The 20,514-nt window shown below is 36.2% G+C and overlaps 5 protein-coding genes and 1 non-coding gene across 8 annotated transcripts; 3 read left to right on the forward strand and 3 right to left on the reverse strand.

The window, feature by feature from the left end:
* Positions 1 to 386: 386 nt before the first annotated feature.
* On the reverse strand, positions 387 to 3,504 carry LOC9313962 (delta(14)-sterol reductase). 2 transcript variants are annotated; one of them, XM_002877848.2, is made up of 13 exons: positions 3,237 to 3,504; positions 3,030 to 3,147; positions 2,866 to 2,936; positions 2,717 to 2,773; positions 2,510 to 2,601; positions 2,125 to 2,172; positions 1,859 to 1,979; positions 1,728 to 1,774; positions 1,557 to 1,638; positions 1,372 to 1,448; positions 1,177 to 1,296; positions 952 to 1,026; positions 387 to 722 (listed from the first exon to the last, which is right to left on the reverse strand). In XM_002877848.2, exons 1-13 carry the CDS (start codon positions 3,294 to 3,296, stop codon positions 569 to 571), a joined length of 1,122 nt encoding a protein of 373 aa, XP_002877894.1. In that variant the 5' UTR covers positions 3,297 to 3,504; the 3' UTR covers positions 387 to 568. The 2 variants fall into 2 exon arrangements, with proteins under 2 accessions (XP_002877894.1, XP_020881386.1); XM_021025727.1 differs by lacking the exons at positions 387 to 722; positions 952 to 1,026 and having other exon boundaries at positions 1,183 to 1,296; positions 1,553 to 1,638; positions 3,237 to 3,424.
* Positions 3,505 to 5,269: 1,765 nt separating this feature from the next.
* On the forward strand, positions 5,270 to 7,668 carry LOC9313963 (CBS domain-containing protein CBSCBSPB3). Of its 2 annotated transcripts, none has more exons than XM_021025716.1 (2): positions 5,270 to 5,413; positions 5,637 to 7,668. In XM_021025716.1, exon 2 carries the CDS (start codon positions 5,709 to 5,711, stop codon positions 7,377 to 7,379), a length of 1,671 nt encoding a protein of 556 aa, XP_020881375.1. In that variant the 5' UTR covers positions 5,270 to 5,413; positions 5,637 to 5,708; the 3' UTR covers positions 7,380 to 7,668. The 2 variants fall into 2 exon arrangements, with proteins under 2 accessions (XP_020881375.1, XP_020881376.1); XM_021025717.1 differs by lacking the exon at positions 5,270 to 5,413 and adding an exon at positions 5,428 to 5,515.
* A 317-nt stretch (positions 7,669 to 7,985) lies between these two features.
* TRNAL-UAA lies at positions 7,986 to 8,068 on the forward strand. Its single transcript has one exon. It is a non-coding gene; the product is annotated as a tRNA-Leu (tRNA).
* Positions 8,069 to 8,609: 541 nt separating this feature from the next.
* Positions 8,610 to 11,850, reverse strand: LOC9312244 (bifunctional enolase 2/transcriptional activator). Its single transcript, XM_002877849.2, has 13 exons — positions 11,703 to 11,850; positions 11,312 to 11,375; positions 11,082 to 11,146; positions 10,923 to 10,970; positions 10,733 to 10,819; positions 10,561 to 10,641; positions 10,261 to 10,443; positions 9,864 to 10,079; positions 9,582 to 9,776; positions 9,442 to 9,492; positions 9,205 to 9,345; positions 9,045 to 9,101; positions 8,610 to 8,936 (listed from the first exon to the last, which is right to left on the reverse strand). The coding sequence occupies exons 1-13, from the start codon at positions 11,766 to 11,768 to the stop codon at positions 8,856 to 8,858; spliced, it is 1,335 nt and encodes a 444-aa protein (XP_002877895.1). The 5' UTR covers positions 11,769 to 11,850; the 3' UTR covers positions 8,610 to 8,855.
* A 2,020-nt stretch (positions 11,851 to 13,870) lies between these two features.
* On the forward strand, positions 13,871 to 14,816 carry LOC9313964 (peroxiredoxin-2E, chloroplastic). Its single transcript, XM_021025728.1, has one exon. It carries the CDS (start codon positions 13,930 to 13,932, stop codon positions 14,623 to 14,625), a length of 696 nt encoding a protein of 231 aa, XP_020881387.1. The 5' UTR covers positions 13,871 to 13,929; the 3' UTR covers positions 14,626 to 14,816.
* A 1,786-nt stretch (positions 14,817 to 16,602) lies between these two features.
* On the reverse strand, positions 16,603 to 18,919 carry LOC9312245 (cytochrome P450 76A1). Its single transcript, XM_002877850.2, has 3 exons — positions 18,284 to 18,919; positions 17,673 to 18,085; positions 16,603 to 17,377 (listed from the first exon to the last, which is right to left on the reverse strand). The coding sequence occupies exons 1-3, from the start codon at positions 18,792 to 18,794 to the stop codon at positions 16,751 to 16,753; spliced, it is 1,551 nt and encodes a 516-aa protein (XP_002877896.1). The 5' UTR covers positions 18,795 to 18,919; the 3' UTR covers positions 16,603 to 16,750.
* Between the last annotated feature and the right edge of the window lie 1,595 nt (positions 18,920 to 20,514).

Genomic DNA, 20,514 nt, shown 5'->3' on the forward strand with positions numbered 1-20,514 from the left:
AGTAAAATATGATTATAAATGGAAACAACTGTTACGACATTCCACAATATTTAAGAAAGAAAATGATATAGGAAATACATAATTTATGAAGAAAAAAGGAAACAAAATATACCCCAAAAATAAAGAATATATGTATATTGACATGTAAATAGAAACACGGATGTGTATGGTCCATTTAACTGTCTCCAAGTCGATTAAGATGGTCCATCTAACTTTTGTAATCGTCAATTTCTATTTTTGTGATATTTTTCTGTTTTCTCCAATAAACATATTCAACATCACTTTGTTCCTGTATGAGTATTTTTCCATTTACATAAGTACTATATTACTACATCATGACATTTTACATCAAACAAATTATTTTTCTTGCTTTAAAATAGCCCAAAAATAAAATCAGAAAATGCTGATATCAGTGACTAAAGTTGAATTCTCAAACGTGTACTTCAGAAGTATCAATCAACAAATGCTAAAAGGCCATAATGGGATCTTCTAATGTCACATTGAAAACAAGACGATGAAAAATAAGTCACAAGAGGATGAATCTGAAAGGATTCATGACTTGGCACATCTAATAAACATAAGGAAGTATTCTCCAGGGGACAAGTCTAAGATACTCTGCCCAGATCTCCTTGTACTTTTCTGCACATCGAACCTCGTCTCTTCGTTCTCTCCATATCAATAGTATCAGAAGATATATTGGGTAGAAATATGGAACCGGAGAACTGAGAATACACAATACAACAGCTTTGGAAAATGAACTTGAAAGCTTTGGAAAGTTCAAATGGTGGTCTTAAAAAATAAGAGAATCTCATACTCTATCAATCGATTATAGTCAGGTTAGAGATCAACATCTTTAATTTAAAGCCAGATCAACTTAGAAAGTTTGATATTGGTATTAGTCTCTACATGACGTTTGGTAGTTGTAAGATGAACTCAAGCAGAAGAAGTTACCTTACTCCACAGGGCAAACTGAAGGAGAGAGCAAGCATCAAGTCGCCAAGGTAATTACAATGCCTTGCAATTCCCCTGTAATATATAAAAACAGCTCCTAAGTTATCGGAAATGTGTTACTGCAGAATTTTCACTTCTTTATTCCCAGCATGATGAACAATCAAACACAGAGATGACAAAACCAAGCAAAGAAATGAGAGAAAGATAAAAAAATAAATATCATACCAATAGCCTGAAGCCAGTAACTTTCCACCAACTACCACTGGAGGCTTTCCCCATATAGGTGTTTTTGGGTTCTTCTTAAAGATATGTTTTTGTTTGTTAGCCCCTCGAAAAACCATGTACCTGCCAAAAAATAAATTGTTGGTTTCTTAGTGTAGTTTCTAAGAATGTAAAATAACCCAATGACTCAGAACTTACCCTATTACGAAGACAAGGCAATTGGCTACAATAGCAGGAATTGTTAGTTCTACTTTGTTGTGCAAAAGCCACCAGCCCTGTACCAGAAAGAAGACAATCCAGTCACAGAGTGATCAAGCATTCAAGAACCTACTGTCAATAAGATAAATTATGTCTTGTTTATTTTCAAGCTCACAGTTACATGCCTGAATGCTGAAAGTGAAAGGAATCCACAGGAGATCACCAAACACTAGCATGAAGCCCAGTCTCTCTGCAATTATGTCCCACCTGAGAAGAGTAAAATCAAAGTAGATGAAATAATGGAAAAGATCAGTTTTTGGTAGCAAATGTGTTTCTTCAACAAGCCATGAACTTACGTAGAGGTCATGTATTCTTCATGAACAAAGTAGTCCAATATATATAACTGCAGTTATAAAACTAATCAAAACTAACAAAACACAGATGATCAGATTCAAGAAGCAGGAGTTGTAAGTAAACCCAAATTTACCGCACAGAAGATCTGGTAAAGAATCATCGACTGACTCAAGGAACCATTCTGCACACTTTTTGCCAGAATAGAGAGATTAATAAGCAGCCATCCCATCATCCCAGCTCTAACAAAGAAAAACCTACACAAAGAATAATTCCCATCATCATAAACATGCAGAACTGTTGCTAGTATTATTAAACTACTACTCGATGTGTACTGAGCAAACTGAAGCAATGATGCAGCCCTGGCTGACAAATAGAAGGAAAAACGGAAAGATGGATTACTTGAGATCGATGCTCATAAACTGAGGATTCAGCTGTATTCCAAACCACCTATCACATGAAACAAACAAGATGAGAAAAAATTGAATCAGTTGTTTGGAAGAAGCAAATGAAAGACATAAACCAGAACTTTTAGCTTCAATAGAAAAGCTCAAAATTGCTGTCAATAGGAATAAAGAGGAAGCTACAACCGTTCTAGGAGAAATTACTCAACATTCTACGAGGTTCTATAGAATCATCTTGTCCAAATCATTGTTTCAAACTCTATACAGTACCAGATTACAGATTATTCCTTAGTTTTGTTCTGGCAGGAGTCAAAATATATAACTTTAAACAACGTTTTGTGTAACAAGAAAGGAGTAGATCTACAAATGTATTATGCCAGTACCAATCATGTACAAGATTTCCTGAGACATGAGGCTTTAGGGAAGAACTCTTATCGGAAGAATTTCGCCCAGTAACATACAATGCTAATGTCACCTGAGAATATTAAGAAAAATCATGGAGATTACACACTACACCACCAAAAGCAAATCCGATCCTGTGGTAATAAGATTAAAATCAAGACAATCTAAATTAGGATTGATCGTCTTACCAAAACACAGAAAATAAAAGTAGCAGAGAGTAGCTCAAGTCCTCTATCCGCAACCACCTGCAAAAAACATCTCAATGGTATGAATACAAGAAAGCAATTGCAATAAACAGATATTAGAAACACAATTTCAATCTTGGTACTACACTTACAAGAGGTGATACAATGCCAATTTTTGCACAGATTCCCAAAATAGCTACCAACAATGTTAATGCCAATAGACCTGAAAATGTTTTGGGGGAGAGTTAACAAAACTAATGGAAATAAAGGTTCGAGCTCACCGAATTGTAGAGAGACTAAATCAAATCAAATTAACCATTGCATCGGTAACGAGGTTGAGAGCCATCTGATAAAAGAACGCCGCGAATAACTTTCCCGGGGAGAATTTCTCCGGCAACGGCCAAGTAAACGAAGTAAAACACCAGCACATAAACCTAAAATCTCAGAACGAATTTAACAAAAATTGATCAAAATCACGAGAACAATTGCGACATTGAAATCAAAAGCTAAAGAGACAGCTCACAGATTGCAATGAGGGAATAAGAGATGGTAGAAGAACACCGAGATCCATATCTAGCAGCATTAAGCAGAAGAAGGATTTTCAAAGTAGAAGATGAAGCATTCGAAATCGTTTGTATCGCCTTTTTCTCGCTTTGTTTAATTTCAGATGACAGAAGAAACAATTTCAATTTTTTTAGTGGGAAGCTCGTGGACTCTGATGAGCTCACTTGTGTGATTCGAGAAAATTACTAAAAAGAACCCTTAAACTCTTCATTTCTTACGAATAAAGCCTTAAACTAATGATTGTTCGAACTAAAACCCAAAAGTGCAACTTGAGCCGAACGGCTCGCTTTAGGAATGTTAATGTGGATAAAGACCGTGGGATGGCCTGGCCAGTCTTGAATAAATCCGTAGATTAGCTTAGCTACTTTTTACATTTTTTGGGGTTAAAACGACGTCGTTTGATTAGTAAAATCGTTAAACTGATGCAACCTCGTGGATTTTTTAGAGTATATTTTAACATCGGAATTTTTGATTAATAGGACAATGTCTTTTTTTGTTTTTTTAAGAATGAATACAAGAAAAGGAATTATCGATACAACAATTTTCAAAAATTCGTCCTATCCAATCTAGTTTGTCGGTATGCGATTGGTATCCCTTCATGTATATCAACTAAACACCGGAAAAGAGTTTGAACCAACGAGGGATATCAAATATGAAGTTTTCCATTAATGTGTCCTATTTTCTACCATTGATAGTTGTTGAGAGACTTTTTTGCAATTATGTGTCCTCTTTTCTACCATTGATAGTCCACGATAGTTGTTGAGAGACTTTTTTCCATTATGATCCATCTAAAACCGCGGATTCACAATGCATGCAAAGGGTGAAGGAAGCTAAAACCTTATGTTTCAAGAGTATATAAAGCTTTTGTTTACTTTTATGATGCTGCCAATATATAAGGGTGCCAGAATGTTCCGAATATTCATCTCGATCTAGTTCTCTCACTTTGGTTCCCAAAAGGTTACATCATGGTTGCATTTGAGCCATCCAAACGGAGGCTGTATCCACTTGGTTCTATTAGTCGGTGTTGTTATTTCCACAAATGTGTTTTAATTTTGTTCTTCTTCAAGCATAATAATTACCTTTATCCATGTTACCATCGTCGTTTGCCTTTTTAATTACATCAGCCGGTTCCCAGGTTCGATGATTAAATACTATGGAAGAAGCCAAAAAGGAAGAGCTCGATGATGAGATTCCAACACTTGACAAATTAGAGTTGACATGATTACTAGATGCATTATGCATTAAACGTCTACCTTATAGTCTTATACGTTAAACGTCCATATAACATCTCCAGTTCTCCACCGATCAAATTTCACCAGATTTTTTTTTTCTTTCAAATCACATGTTGGTTGGTGTATACTATTTGGTAAGCTATTAAAAGAGCAAATAACATGCGAGTCGTGGGGCTAGTTGACCAGAAGCAAGTTGCACACTGCATCTATACAATTGTCAATAAATTTTTATTTTATTTTGCTTTATTATTTGACAATTTTCCGTGCAACCCACACAAATCTTTTTTTGGATTAAATTTTGTATTTATGTTAGCCTTTAACTCTCTTAGATACAAGAGATAAATCATAAATGTCGTCAAATTTCATTATTTAAAAAGAAGGGTAGGTTATGAACATTTATCAGAAAATTTTTAAATTTCCGGTTTGTTCCTTTGGGTTTACGGATCTTTTTCTTTTATAGAAAAGAAATATTATATAAGATGGTGTCTTCTCCAACCGAATGACCAGCGTTTTCAGTGTATTTGGAGGAATTTCAGAGCGACAAGGAGGAGTTTTCATCTTTTTATTTATCTTTAATTTCTTGTAGGGCTAATGTCAAAGCGGATAAACTGGCACGAAAAGTTCGTACAGAACCGCTTCATATCACATATGTAAACAACATTCCTCAGGAATGACTCTTTTGAGCTCGAATTAATTTCGGATGAAAAAAAAAAAATAAAAAAAAAATATTATTAAAATTTTACATTTTTAGTCGTCGATTATAAGAAAGGAGGTGGCGAACCACCACACACGCGGAAACAAGAACAACCAATGAAAATTCGATAAATGGCTGAACACAATTGTTAAGAGCCGTTTGTTTTTGGCAACAAAAGTGCTCGAGACGAAGAGGTTGAAGAAGAAGAAGGTAAACCCTAAATTCCCAATCTTCCCCTATAACTTCTTACTCAAATCCTAGGGTTTCAAGTTTGTTCATTTCCCTCGCCTGTTAAATTCGAATCCTTTTCGTGTATGTGCATCGGATTCTGGGAACAAATCGTGTTTATTGTGAATTGGGTTTTATTTAGATTTGTGCTTTGATAAAACAATTCGTTGGTTTTTGAATTAAAGGTTGAATTTTTCATTTGCAGACACGAGTTTGATATCTAAAGGAATCATTTTTGACGGATTCAGGATCTAAGAAAACCCTAGATTGATTGAATATGAGTACTCAAGCGACGGGTCCTTCTTCAACATCAGGGAGGAGAAGCACTTCAACTGTACGGAGAGGACCACCACCTTCTAAGAAACCAGTCCAATCAGAGAACGGAAGTGTCAATGGAAACACCTCCAAACCCAATTCACCTCCTCCTCAACCTCAATCTCAAGCTCCTTCTAATGGAGAGAGAACAGTGAAGAAACTTCGGTTATCGAAAGCTCTTACTATTCCTGAAGGAACTACTATTTTCGATGCCTGTCGAAGGATGGCTGCTCGTCGTGTTGATGCTTGTTTGTTGACTGATTCAAGTGCGCTTCTTTCCGGGATTGTTACTGATAAAGATGTTGCAACAAGAGTGATTGCTGAAGGGTTGAGACCGGATCAAACTTTGGTCTCTAAGGTTATGACTAGGAACCCTATTTTTGTGACCTCTGATTCGTTGGCGCTAGAGGCTCTTCAGAAGATGGTTCAAGGGAAATTTAGGCACTTGCCTGTTGTAGAGAATGGTGAAGTCATTGCTTTGTTGGATATTACAAAGTGTTTGTATGATGCTATTTCTAGGATGGAGAAAGCTGCGGAACAAGGCAGTGCTTTAGCAGCTGCAGTGGAAGGTGTGGAGAAGCAATGGGGAAGCGGATATTCTGCACCGTATGCTTTCATTGAAACCTTGAGGGAGAGAATGTTTAAGCCCGCTTTGTCAACGATTATCACAGAAAATTCAAAGGTTGCACTTGTAGCACCATCAGATCCTGTTAGTGTTGCTGCGAAAAGGATGCGGGATTTGCGGGTTAACTCTGTAATCATTTCCAACGGGAACAAAATCCATGGAATCTTGACTTCAAAGGACATTCTGATGCGAGTGGTGGCACAAAATTTACCTCCTGAATTGACTCTTGTTGAGAAGGTAATGACACCGAATCCTGAATGTGCATCGCTAGAGACAACGATTCTGGATGCGTTGCATATAATGCATGATGGGAAGTTTCTACATCTTCCAATTATAGATAAAGACGGATCAGCTGCAGCTTGTGTAGACGTTCTTCAGATTACTCACGCAGCTATTTCAATGGTCGAGAACAGTTCTGGAGCTGTGAATGATATGGCGAACACGATGATGCAGAAATTCTGGGATTCAGCTCTTGCGTTAGAGCCACCAGATGATTCTGACACTCAAAGTGAAATGTCGGCGATGATGCATCATTCAGATATAGGGAAGCTCAGTTCTTACCCATCTCTAGGACTCGGGAATTCATTTTCATTCAAATTCGAAGACCTTAAGGGCCGTGTACATCGGTTTACTTCCGCAGCTGAAAACCTCGAAGAGCTGATGGGTATTGTGATGCAAAGAATTGGCAGCGACAACAATGATGTGGAACAACGGCCTCAGATTATATATGAGGACGATGAAGGTGATAAGGTATTGATTACATCGGACAGCGATTTGGTTGGTGCTGTTACTCTTGCTAGGTCTACAGGACAAAAGGTTTTGAGGCTGCATCTGGACTTCACTGAGTCAACAAGGAGCTTGAGCTCAGAAACCACCCAACTCAAGGAAGGGGATTCTAGAGATAGAGGAAGCGGATGGGTTTCATGGCGTGGTGGTGTGGTGGTTACAGGAGCTGTTGTCCTAACAAGCATAGCCATAGTTGTTTACTTGAAGCGTTCAAAGAACTGATTTTTGCTGAAGCAAACTGTTTGGGAGGCAGAACAAAACTTTTTTTCTTTGTTTTTTGGTAAGTGTCATACAGTTTGTCTCTTTTGTCTTTTGGGGTTACATGTCTTTGCGGATGCAAAAAAAAAGATACTGTGTCCCTAAGATATTAAATTAATGGGGAAAAACCCTATTCAGATTAGTCAATTTGACAGAGTTTATGTAAAACCTCTGAAACCGAGAAAATAAAACCAGGAATATCATTGCACTACAGATTCTGGTATTTGATATAATTGAATATGTGTTTGCTTCCTTCTTGTGAATGTGTTTGTGTCACTGTTGCTTACCCAGAGTGTGGATATGAGGAAGAAAGAGGAACATATGGAGGAAAATTTAAGTGTGATCTATCAATGTGCTGAGGATTTTTTGGATGTGTGGTGTGGTTTGTTTGCATATTAAGCAAACCAACAAAGAAATCACAATCTCGACGCAAAGATGCTGTCATCATGAGAGGTAATAAACGTATGTTGAAATAATGAAATGAGTCTCCAAAAAACAAGATATGAATACAAAGATTGTATTCTTTTATTGCAGGTTATAAACTATATGAGTGACTAAGGTAACACAATTGCAGGTTTGCCCGAGAGGTTAAGGGGGAAGACTTAAGTTCTTCTGCACATAAGTGCGCGTGGGTTCGAACCCCACAGCCTGCAGCTTTGTTTTGGACCAATCATAATGAGCCTCGTTTTGTTGGAGCCGGGCCGACCCAGCTATTATTTCAACAACTCTAGTGTGAAGACGAATCTCATTGGGTCATAGTCACCGACTGCTATGTTTGGATGATTTTGAATAAAAAGATATTGTGGGGTTGATTTTGAAATCACTCTTTTTTGATTAATCACAAATTTTGATTCTGAGGTCGTCTAACTTGTGGTTATTGGATATGGGGATGAAAGAGGAACATTTTCCTTTGTGTTAAGCTTTTGGTATATATTTTGAGGCTTTTTACCATCAATAATGTTTTACATAGCAGTCTAAGAATATCCTCTTTAGGAGATGGAATCAGAGTCACGGTTCCAAACTTGCTTCATCACATTTTATTTCTCACCCATACCAACTTACTCAAGTTGCTATCTACAGTTAATCAAAACTACAGACTCTAATTTACGTTAGATTGTGCAATCGGCTAATTTGGACATATGAGTTATCTATCAAAGAGCCATGTGACTATGTGAATCTTCCAGAGATAGATGGTAAAATAATAGTAATTAGAGCGCAGAAAAGATGCAGACAAGAATCACGAGATAACAAAACAAAAGCTCTAATATTATAAAGTAAGGCTACTGTCCTTTGAAAAGGCAGAGCTCACATGAAATCCAAGCTCTCTCTTCTCTACCAAAAAGTAGAACCGATTCAGCAGAAACACAATTCTTTTATTTAACTTTTTAAGAAACTTCAAGTGTTAATCAAACTTTCAGCTTTGTTCGAGTCTCTGTCTTTCTAGTACGGCTCGACGGGCTTGCGGAAGTTGGCTCCTGCATATATTGCGTCTGCTCCAAGCTCCTCTTCAATTCGTAATAGCTATATTCATTATATAACAAATGTTATGCGCATCAGTATGATGAATGAATCTATCTACTAATGATATCAGTAAAAAAAAAAAAAAAACAAGACAACTTGTTACTAAACCTGATTGTATTTGGCAAGACGCTCTGATCTGCAAGGAGCTCCCGTCTTGATTTGCCCCTGTTCATATAACAACAATACCAAGAGACTCCATTTCATGATATGATTTGGAGAAGATACAATGGGACATTTCTTGCTATATAATGTGAGGTTTTTTACTTACGGTTGATAAACCGACAGATAAGTCAGCAATGAAGGTGTCCTCAGTCTCTCCACTACGGTGGCTAGCCATCACTCCCCAACCAGCTCTCTTTGACATCTTAACTGCCTCGATACTTTCGGTTACTGATCCAATTTGGTTAACCTGTTAATTCATTCACCAAGGAGTTATTAACAATATTTCAAAGGATTTAAAATTGGCCAATACCAATTAAGAATTTCTTGTGTGTGAGGATGTTACCTTCAAAAGAAGAGCATTGCAAGACTTTTCGTTGATTGCCTTCTCAACTCTCTGCATACGTATAAGAGTGTTAGAGACATAAGCACGTTGAGTAAGAGAGATAAAGTTCTAAAGGAAACGCTTGATTAACAATGGCATACCTTGGGGTTGGTGACCAGCAAATCATCACCGACAATTTGAACTTTCTCGCCACATTCAGCAGTCATTTTAGCATAGTGCTCCCAGTCATCTTGGTCAAATGGGTCTTCAATGGATACAATTGGGTATTCGGAAACGAATGACTTGTATAGGTCCTTGAGAGCATCTCCAGAGATCTTCTGAGAACCATCGTTGTTCTGCAAATTCACAAATAGATTAGCGGATACATATTGAGAACAATGTTTTTGATTGATTCGGATTTCTTAAAAAAATGATTGTTTCACCTCTTCTTTGAAGTTCAAGTCGTATTTCTTGTCTGATGAGTAAAACTCGGATGCAGCAACATCCATTCCAATGACCACCTTGCCAGTGTATCCAGCCTTCTCGATGGCAGTCTTGAGCAGTTCGAGACCTTCCTTGTTCTCCTGAATGTTTGGTGCAAAACCACCTTCATCACCAACGTTTGTTGCATCTTGACCGTACTTCTTCTTAATCACAGACTGAATATTCACATGCAGACAAGAAGGATGAATTAGTCACATAAAAGATATGTGAGAGCATCCATGTTAAACCCAAGGAATCAATCAAGTATCGACTAAAGACATGTTATGTCTATATATTCTTAAATCATTATTCATCACAAACTGAGCATCTCAAAGACCAAAATGATTCATGACTTACCTTCAAGTTGTGGTAAACTTCCACACCCATTTTCATGGCTTCCTTGAAAGATGAAGCTCCAACAGGGAGAATCATGAACTCTTGCATTGCAAGCTTGTTTCCTGCATGGGATCCACCGTTGATGACATTGAAGGCAGGAACTGGTAGCATCAACTTCGGGTTACCAGCAAGATTAGCAATGTGCTACACAAGATAAAGAGCAAAGAAAAGAGTTGAGATGACCGTGTACCATAAAACAAAGTGGTAATGTTCTGTGCTAACGGTTACAAGACACCAGTTATTAGTGCAAGATCATCAAACCTTGTAGAGAGGAATTCCATTGACAACGGCACCAGCCTTACAGACGGCAAGAGAAACAGCAAGAATTGCATTGGCTCCAAGCTGTAAGCAAACACAAGAAGCAAAGTGGTTAAGATCATCTACCATTCTCAAGTAAACTGCACAAACTTAACAAGAAGTATTCTTAAAGCACCTTTTGCTTGCACCAACCCCATTCATTTTGGGTCCCATCAAGTTCATGAACCATGAAGTTATCAATAGCAGTTTGCTGAGTTGGGTCCTGCAACAAGCAAAAAAAACCACAAATTACTATCTAGTGACATAACACATAAGGAAGAAAAGAGATATAGATATATTAGAGAGGGTTTTAAAAGGAGAGTCACGTTGCCAATCAACGCTGGGCCAATGATTGAGTTAACATTTCCAACAGCCTATTGACATCAATAAGAAAACATGTGAATTTTAAGTCTCATTCGGAATCGGATAAGATATATGTTCTGTTGGAAAGACAGTTCACAATCACGACCATAACACACTCTCACCTTTGAAACACCTTTTCCAAGGTAGTCTGATCCTCCATCCCTCAGCTCAAGAGCCTCGTAGATTCCTATGTAAGAGTTTACAATAAGTTAACAGATCCAAAAAACTAAACCACTAAGAACAGATTAATCTAACTAAACATTTATATGTCTGCATAAGCCAAACAAACGAATAACATAACTAACACTGAATTTTGGGAAGAAATAATATAAGATAAAACCGGCGTACGTACCAGTGGAAGCTCCACTAGGAACGGCAGCTCTGACCTTAACGCCGGTGGATGTGTGGACATCTACCTAAAACATTAACAGATAAATCACACAATCATGAGTCCTCTTATGCTAATAAAACGAACGATATGATTCAATTCAAATCAAGACATGGAAATAAACAAAGAGTGGTACAATGATTCGAGAAAGAAAAGAAACTAGGGACTAATTCCGATCCATCGTACAGATTATCAAATATAGAAAAGAACCAAATCAGAGAAAAATATATAAATAAAAACGGATTGAAACATCAAACATAGCTTCTTCTTCTTCTTCTTACAAATTTAAAACACCGATCATCACTCACTAAGCATCTCAAGTAGCAAAAAAAAAAAAAAATCATCAGAAGAAAACCTCGACGGTGGGGTTGCCACGGCTGTCGAAGATCTGCCTAGCTTTGATAGCAGTGATAGTAGCCATAGTTCAATTAGATCTTAGAGAAGAGACGAAGAAAAGAAGCGAGAGAGAGAGAGAGCGAGAGATGATTTTACAGAGGATTCTTTATTTATTGCTTCATATATATAACGGGAAAGGGGAAACTGTTCAGTTTATATCATAACCGTCGGATTAAAAGTGTTAGCATCTAATAACAACCGTACGATCTAAAAGAAATGGAAAACGTTAAAACGATGCGTTGCACGCCTTTTGCAGATGACCAAGAGTTTCCTTTTTTGCTCTTTGCTCATTGCCCAAGTAAAATACGACTTTGCGAAATCAGCTAAACACTAGAACAAGTAATTGACTAATTAGGAAAATGAATATTTATTCGATCGTCTATTGAATGTATATAGATTCTGAGTCATTTTGTGTTTATTAAATTAGAACGTTGACAAGCTTATAAATTAAGCTCTTGATGTATGATCTTATTAGCTCCTTCCACGAATTTGTGTCTCAGTGTCTTTTCAAACATACTGCATTAACTGATTTGTTGAAGGAGCTTAATTGTGTAAATAGGTTAATTTTATTATATGAAGTATAAGTTGAATAAATTTGTGACAAGGTAACGAGCGAATGTTTAGAATATAAGACGCATATTCCTTTGGCATCTTTACTTTTTTTTTTTTACATCTTTTTTTTTCTAAGGCATTTAAATTTTAAAGTTTCTGTTGGCCTGTTGGGTAGTTCTGATTGATCAATGATCTATTAAACGAAGATGCTGAAAAGTTTAAGCATATACTGTATTTAGTTAGGATTCCAAGTTCCAACAACATACGTACACTTTCACTTTTTTTTTTCTCAACTGTATAATTTATTAATCGCGGGGAAAATGAATTTTATTTATGATTGTTGTCGGCAATCAGTCATCAGTCATCAGTAAAATGATTAACCTCACGCACAAGAAAATTAAAAACGAATAAACTCAGTACTTGTCTCGGTCTAAATTATACTCTCTCTCTTTAAAAATATAAATCGTTTTAGCTACAAACACGCATTAAGAAATTCTACTTTTAAAAAGTTCACGTAAAAGAGACTGCATAATATAAATAATTATAAAATATTAAAATAATATATAATTTGCATAGGAACTTGAAAACGACTTATATAAAACACAAATTTTTCTCCAAACGACTTATATTATGACCCAGCAGCCTAATTGCCATCTCTGTGCGTGATGTCGATGAGATGTCGGCAGGAGAGAGTAAAATCTTAAACATCATGACATCCTCTATAGTTTAAAGGGATTCGTAGACATGTAGTTTAAAGGGATTCGTAGACATGTATACACAACAACGTCACTAGGAAATAAAATGTTCTTGAAGTTTTTTCTATGCCATTTTACTATTTTAGCTTAAACACTATCAATCTCATCTCCAAAATACATCTTTACTTTTTCGGTAGCATTAAAAAGAATATACTACGGGAATTATATTTTCATCAACCAAAGATCAAACCACAAAGTTTCTTGAAAATCTGCAATAATAAAGCTAAAAAAGAAGCCTACGACAACTTGAATAAAATAGTTATTATATCTAAACGTCAAGACACAAGCTGCTGATTCTCTCTCAATCTTTCGACTCCTGATCGAACCAAGACTTAAGCATATCCCGGAACAAACCAAAAACTTTTGGAAAACGAATCATCTAATGATGTGATTATACTTATCGCAAGATCAAACACACAGCAATTAAGATGATCACAACTTGGACAGAGATCATCATTACCAAAACAGATTGAATCAGTCTTGATTCCCCAACCATATATGAACATCTTTGATTGTAACCCCATGACCAAATATCAACATCTCACCTCCAAGAGAATCTACTCTTTCCCAGTTACTACTTTCAAAGTTCATCTTGAAGATGTAAAAGAAGCGTCTCTCTTCTCTCACAACGGTCAAATTAAACATCCCTTGAGTTCGTAATCGCAATTTTCGTCTTCCAAACGTATTCCCCAAGTTGCTTATCAAAGTGAAACATATAAAATATTTTAAAACAATGAAACAAAGAGGCCCAGGCGGTGAATACAATGTAGGCCCATTAAGGCCCAATAACGACCGTAGCCTTTCATCATTCTCTCTGCTCAATCCAAAACAAATCACAAACCTCTGAAGTCACTCACTCTTTCACCTAAACAGCATCAAATGGCGACTTCTCTCTCCGTTTCTAGATTCATCTCCTCCTCCTCCGCCATCGCTAAGCCGTTACTATCCCCCACCGTCTCCTTCACCGCGCCGCTCTCCTTCACACGCTCTCTCGCTCCTGATCTCTCCCTCAAATTCCGCAACCGCCGCACCAATTCCTTCTCCGCCACCACCAGATCCTTCGCCACAACACCCGTCACCGCCTCCATATCCGTCGGAGACAAACTCCCAGACTCCACCCTCTCCTACCTCGATCCATCCACCGGAGACGTCAAAACAGTAACCGTCTCATCCCTAACCGCCGGAAAGAAAACAATCCTATTCGCCGTACCCGGAGCATTCACACCAACCTGCTCACAAAAACACGTCCCTGGATTCGTATCTAAAGCTGGAGAACTCAGATCTAAAGGCATCGATGTAATCGCATGTATCTCCGTCAACGACGCGTTTGTCATGGAAGCGTGGAGGAAAGATCTGGGAATCAACGATGAGGTAATGTTGCTTTCCGATGGTAACGGTGAATTCACAGGGAAGCTTGGAGTTGAATTGGATTTGAGGGATAAGCCTGTAGGACTTGGAGTTAGGTCAAGAAGATATGCGATATTGGCTGATGATGGTGTTGTGAAAGTTCTGAATCTTGAAGAAGGAGGTGCTTTTACTAATAGTAGTGCTGAGGATATGCTTAAAGCTCTCTGATTCTAGATGAAATCAATTCTCATCATTTTCTTCTTCTTCTTCTCTGTTTCGATTTTGTGTCTGTGCTTTTTTTTTTTGTTTTGTGTTGCTGTTTCTTTAAATCTACAAATCATATCGGATTTGTAATGGAATAATGAATTTAGAGGTCTTTGTTTCTAAACATTTTGGAAAAGCGTTGCGTTTAGTTGTTACTACTTTAGTGAACTAATTGATTGAAGTTGGTTTCTCTGAAACATGTTACCGATCACCCGGTCAGGGATTTGGTTCTAGTTAGGGGTGTCAAAATGGGTTAATATCCATGGGTTACCCGAACCCGCCCATAATTTTAGTGGGTTTGGGTAGATTTTTTTTACTAATATATATAAATGAGTTTTAGGGGTTACCTATTAGGGTGATGTGTTTAATAGGTAAAACCCATTAGGGTCATGAGTTTCATAATCAAAACTAAAAAGTAAAATATATATATATATATCTATATTAATATATTATGTAAAATTTATATAAATATATGTAAAATATCTTCTTTTCTTTACAACTATCTTTTTTTATTTGGTTTTATGGTTCTTTGGATTTGTGGTTTTAAGATTTTAGGATGCTTTTCTATTTTAATATCTAGATTTTTTTAATTTATTATTTAAATTTTTTTGTTGGTTTACAATTTTATGTTATTTTTTTGGATTTTTATTATTTATATATTTTATTATACATATATATATATGAGTATTCATATAATCCATTAAGCCAATGTCTACAATAATGGGTTTGGATATGTAAATTCAACCCATATAAATATATGGGTCTGGTCAAACCCGTCCATTAAACACTCGAACCCATATGGGTTTGGGTCGGGTCGGGTCGGATTACATATTTTGACACCCTTAGAGCAACATCAATGGTTGAATCCTTAAAAAGATTCTTAAACATTTTTTAATCATAAATTATGATAATTTTAAAGTTAAGAGTTTGTGATGAATCCTTAAAACTTTCTTTGTCCAATGGTAGAGTCCTTAAGTGGGTTTCTTATATAAAAAAAAAAATTAATTTGATAAAACTTAATAAATATTACAATTTCTTAAAAAATTTAAACATACAAGACATAAAAGCATATAAAATACAAATAAAAAACCAACTTTTTGTCATATACGCTTAACAAAATGAGTTTTCAATTGTTGATGCATACTCCGATCACGAATTCGAGTTCGAATGTCCATCATATTACTGAGATTTGAAGGCATATTTTTTTGTCTTTTATTAATATTTTTAACCCAATCAGAAAGCGACATATATGGAGCTCTTAACAATCCTTAAACCTCTTAACAATCCTTATATTAGAGCCAACTCTTAACAATCCTTAACTTTATTTGTTGTTTTCATTTATTTTAATTACTTTTAACTTTAAGATTTTTTTTAAGAAACTCATAAGATACACCATTGGGGGTGCTCTTAGACTTCTAGTACGGCGTCGTTTGATGTAGAGGAGTTTGGACCACAACTTAAAAAAGAGTCTCAGAATATTCTAGAATTGTAAACGATCAAATCGATGTTCCAGTTTTTTCTTACATCTAGTAAATGTTTTATTTTTCTTGGTAAAAACGTTACTGAGATAATTAGCAAACCAACCCAAGGACTTCTCCAAAAGGCACGTTTTTTTTTTTTTTTTAATTGCACCTGATTTTATACGATTCTTTTTTTTTTTAATGCATCTTTGATATGATTATTTTAGTTTAAGTTGTATAGTGAATTTATCTTTTCAATTGATTTAGAGCCCATTGGTCTATGGAGATTGTAGACTAACAACAAGGCAAAGATCCTGACTTTTGGAAAGGACTTTGGGTTGGTTGCTAATTGCATGCCACGTCTACGTGCTAACGTATGCATCTTTTAAAAAAACAAAAAAAAGACAATAAGGCTAAATGGGGTCAACTTCACTACTGGCCACTGGGTGATCGACTATGTGAGTTAAAGGAATCAAATCTCTCAGACAATAACGCCAAATTAGTCACATTTGAGATTTTCTTTTTTGGTATACATTAACATTATACATACATATTGGATTGCTTTGGTGATTTAAGTGTACAAGTACACTGTACACATGCATGTAAAGAAAACAAATAGAGAAAATAATCTAGGTCCCTCGATAAGGAATGGGAATCGCTTCCAAAGGAACAGCCTTTTTCAATGTAATACCGATCCTTTCTCCCATATCCATTTCTTCTGCATTAAGCCCATTTGCTAAAGCCCAATCAAACGATCTCACCATCGACCCAATGGCCAATGGCAAGACCCGTGACGCCAAAGGTAAAGCTGGACACATCCGTCGACCTGACCCGAACGGCAAGAACTCGTAATCCTGTCCCTTGAAGTCTCGGGCGTTCGGGTTCGATATAAATCTCTCGGGTTTGAACATTATCGGGTCGATCCATGTTTCAGGATCGCGCCCTATGGCCCATACATTGACCAAGACTTGTGTTTCTTTGGGGATTGTGTATTGGTCGAAGATGTGGCACGTGGACATGGCTTTGTGTGGGACTAGGAAAGGCAGAGGTGGGTGCAGCCTTAAGGTTTCCATGATAACCGCCGAGAGATAGGGAAGGTTTGGAAGGTCTTCTTCTTGGAGCTTTTGGTTTGTGGACTTGAAATAAGTTCGGAGTTCGGTTTGGAGTTTGGTTAAGGTTCTTGGATTGTGTAGAAGCTCCGCTAGTGCCCATTCCAACGTGCTCGTTGTTGTATCCGTTCCAGCCGTAAACATTTCCTATCAATAAGTACTCAAAATGCTTGAATATAAAATGACAAAAGAAAATTAACAAAAACTTAATAGTATACTACTTTCGATGAAGAAGTTTAGAAACCCTTTTTAAAGTTTAATTTTATGGTATTTTTGGTTTCTTGAAACGTTGTGATATATTTGGACTACAAAGCCAAAAAGCAATATTGTTTCTTGAAACGCTGTGATATATTTGGACTACAAAGCCAAAAAAGCAATATTTTTTTGTATAATTCATGAATTCGAACAAAATTTTCATATCAATCGAAAAAAGTAGACTTACAAAAACAATAACGTTGATATCTCTTGATGAGAAGCTAGAAGGTTCTTCGTCGACTCCATCGCCACCACGAAACTCCAAAAGAACATCCAAGTAATCTTTCGTCTTCTCGTCGCTCTTTTCTTTCTCCCTAACTTCCGTTCGTTCTCTGATGAACTCTCCGGCGATCTCAAACGCTTTTTCCACGTGGAACTGCGTTTTTCTTCTGATTCCTTGAGGGTCAAGAAACCTTAGCAAAGGGAAGAAATCGGCAACGTTGGGTTTCCCGGCGAACTCCATCACTTTTCCGGTGTGGTAGAAGAATTCGGAGCCTCTTTTTGAATCGGGATCGAGCAAATCTCTCGAGAACATGAGGTTTCCTATAAGATTAAACGCCATCAAGAAGAAATATCTCCCCACGTCGATTGTTTTTGTACCTGATAAGAAAGAAATATGTAGAGTGGATTATATAATACACATTTTAGTTGTCCAAAAAAAAAAAACACATTTTATAAGTTTCATCAGAATAAATATATAGAGTCATATTCAGATTAGTATTGTTGATGCGTCACATTGGGATTCAAGCCTACATATAAGATGTTGTTGATAAAAGGACATCTAGAATTAATACATACCGTTTTGGCCACCTTCTTCGACAAATCGAAGCATCTGATCGACACACCTAGAGCGTACATCGCTCATGGCATCAAGACGGCGAGTAACAAAGAACTGAGTGGTGCATAGCCTCCGCAGCATCCGCCAATACGCTCCATACTGAGCAGTTATAAGAGACCCGTCACTGCTCTTCCCTCCCTTCATCGCCTCGTAGATCTTCCGGCCGGCCAAAACTGCGTCGTGCTTCTTGAAAATCTCCCGAGCCACTTCACTCGAAGAGATCACAACCGTCAGCATTGACGCGATCCGCAAAGACATGATTGGCCCGTGACGCCGTGAAAGTTTAGTCAATGAGTCGTGTGGCGGTGACCCGGCGAGCTGGAACATGTTGCCGATCACTGGCCAGGGATTTGGTCCCGGAGGTAGTCTCGCACGACATCGTTTGGTGTGGAAGAGACATGTAACGTATATGAGAAGGGCAATGGATGTAAATAATCCGATTAACTCGTTCTTCGTTAATTGATTAGTCATTTTTGTTTTGTTTTGTTCTGAATATGAGTAGGAACGTTTCTACTTTATAGGTAACAAGGTTTCATGTCACCTTTTTCTTTATTCACAAGTTTTGTGTCTCTTATCATAATGTTAATAATTCATGATCTTGTCGCTATTCTTTTGGGAATCTTTATCGGATATAATTGGTTTTAAAAAATCTGTGTAACTTGTAAGGTCATTTTATTGTAAGCCCATTAGAGTATCCCAGTAAGTCTAAGTGAGACAAAATTAGAAGGCCCATTTGATGATTCTTGTGCAAAACGTTAGGAACATTTGTGGTGGATCTGCAGTTGGAATTTGACCATTCCCCATATCGTTAGTTGACAAAGGTTGAAGTTGAAGTATATTAAAACTTCTACAAATTAATATTCGATAACTTAATAATTATTATAATTTATAAAAAAACTTGATTCCAAATTGAGATAAGTAATATTTAATATAATTTGATAAAATGGAAAAAAAATATTTTTGAAAATCTTATATCGATGCTTGGTTCTATCAATATCATAAATTAATAATTATATAAACTTATCAAAATATATATATTATATGTAAAAAATTTAGTGAAATATGACTTTGATATTGTTTGTTTTCTTAAATTTACATTAATTTATTTGTACACTTCATTTCTGATTTTACTACATCAAAAACTTTTTATGATATTTTCTAGACATAATAATTATTTTTTACTTGCAATTGGTTCTTCAATGTAAGTACTTAACATCCCTTTAAACACAAAGAGTAGCCTATCCCATTAGATACATTATTATATTATTGTTTTCATTTTCATCTAGGATGTAGTTCTCCATTGCAATTTTGTTGAGACCCAACAAATGTGTAGATAAGATATAAGAAGAGTTATCGTAAATTTAAAGAAAACCAAGAGCACTAAACCTGAATTAAGAGAACTAAGTCAGAGAGATCTCAAAGCAAATCGCCACTGATTACAATAGTTAGTTTTTGCTATATTTAGCATAGATGTTTTACATATGCTATTTTTGGCAAAGTGTGTAAGCAAATATCAAATCAGAAACTAAGTCAGAGAGATCTCGAACCAAATTCGCCGGAGATCATAAGACGTTTATTTTCTAAATTTGACATGATTGTGTGTGTATATATACAAAATAGGTATAAAAGTTGTGTATCATGTATATGCGAAGTTTACATAGATTTATAAACTATTAATGAAAAACATTGTACATAAAAACTACCAACTAAATTTTGATCAATATTAATCTTTTTTTTTGACAAAAAATAACTATTATTAATCTTCTTGAGTAGTTTAAGTCATCAAAAGAAACCATTTCTAGTTTCCCAAAAGAAAAAAATCATTTACAATGTTAAAAAAATGAATTAACAAAATGTGAGTTTTTTATCCCAAATTTTTGGAAGTCAAGAAATTAAATTAAAAACGTTAAATAAAAGTCAAAAGAGATGCCAAGTCAGAGAGATCTCAAATCGTAAGTTTATTTACTATATTTGGAAAAGTTGAATATACACACACTCACATGTACAGATGTATAGGTATAAGAGCTGTGTATACTTATATATGCGAAAGAGAGGCAAATGTGAAGTGAAAACTAAGGTCATTGTCTTTTATCAGAAAAAAAGAAAAAAAGACAAAGGTTGTTGTCTCACAGTTTGTTCTTTTTTAAGAGTGTTGGTTGTATTCTGTTTTTCTTGTTTAGGAGTGGTGTTT

This window comes from Arabidopsis lyrata, assembly GCF_000004255.2.
Source record: "Arabidopsis lyrata subsp. lyrata unplaced genomic scaffold ARALYscaffold_5, whole genome shotgun sequence".
Classification (NCBI taxonomy): Eukaryota; Viridiplantae; Streptophyta; class Magnoliopsida; order Brassicales; family Brassicaceae; genus Arabidopsis; species Arabidopsis lyrata.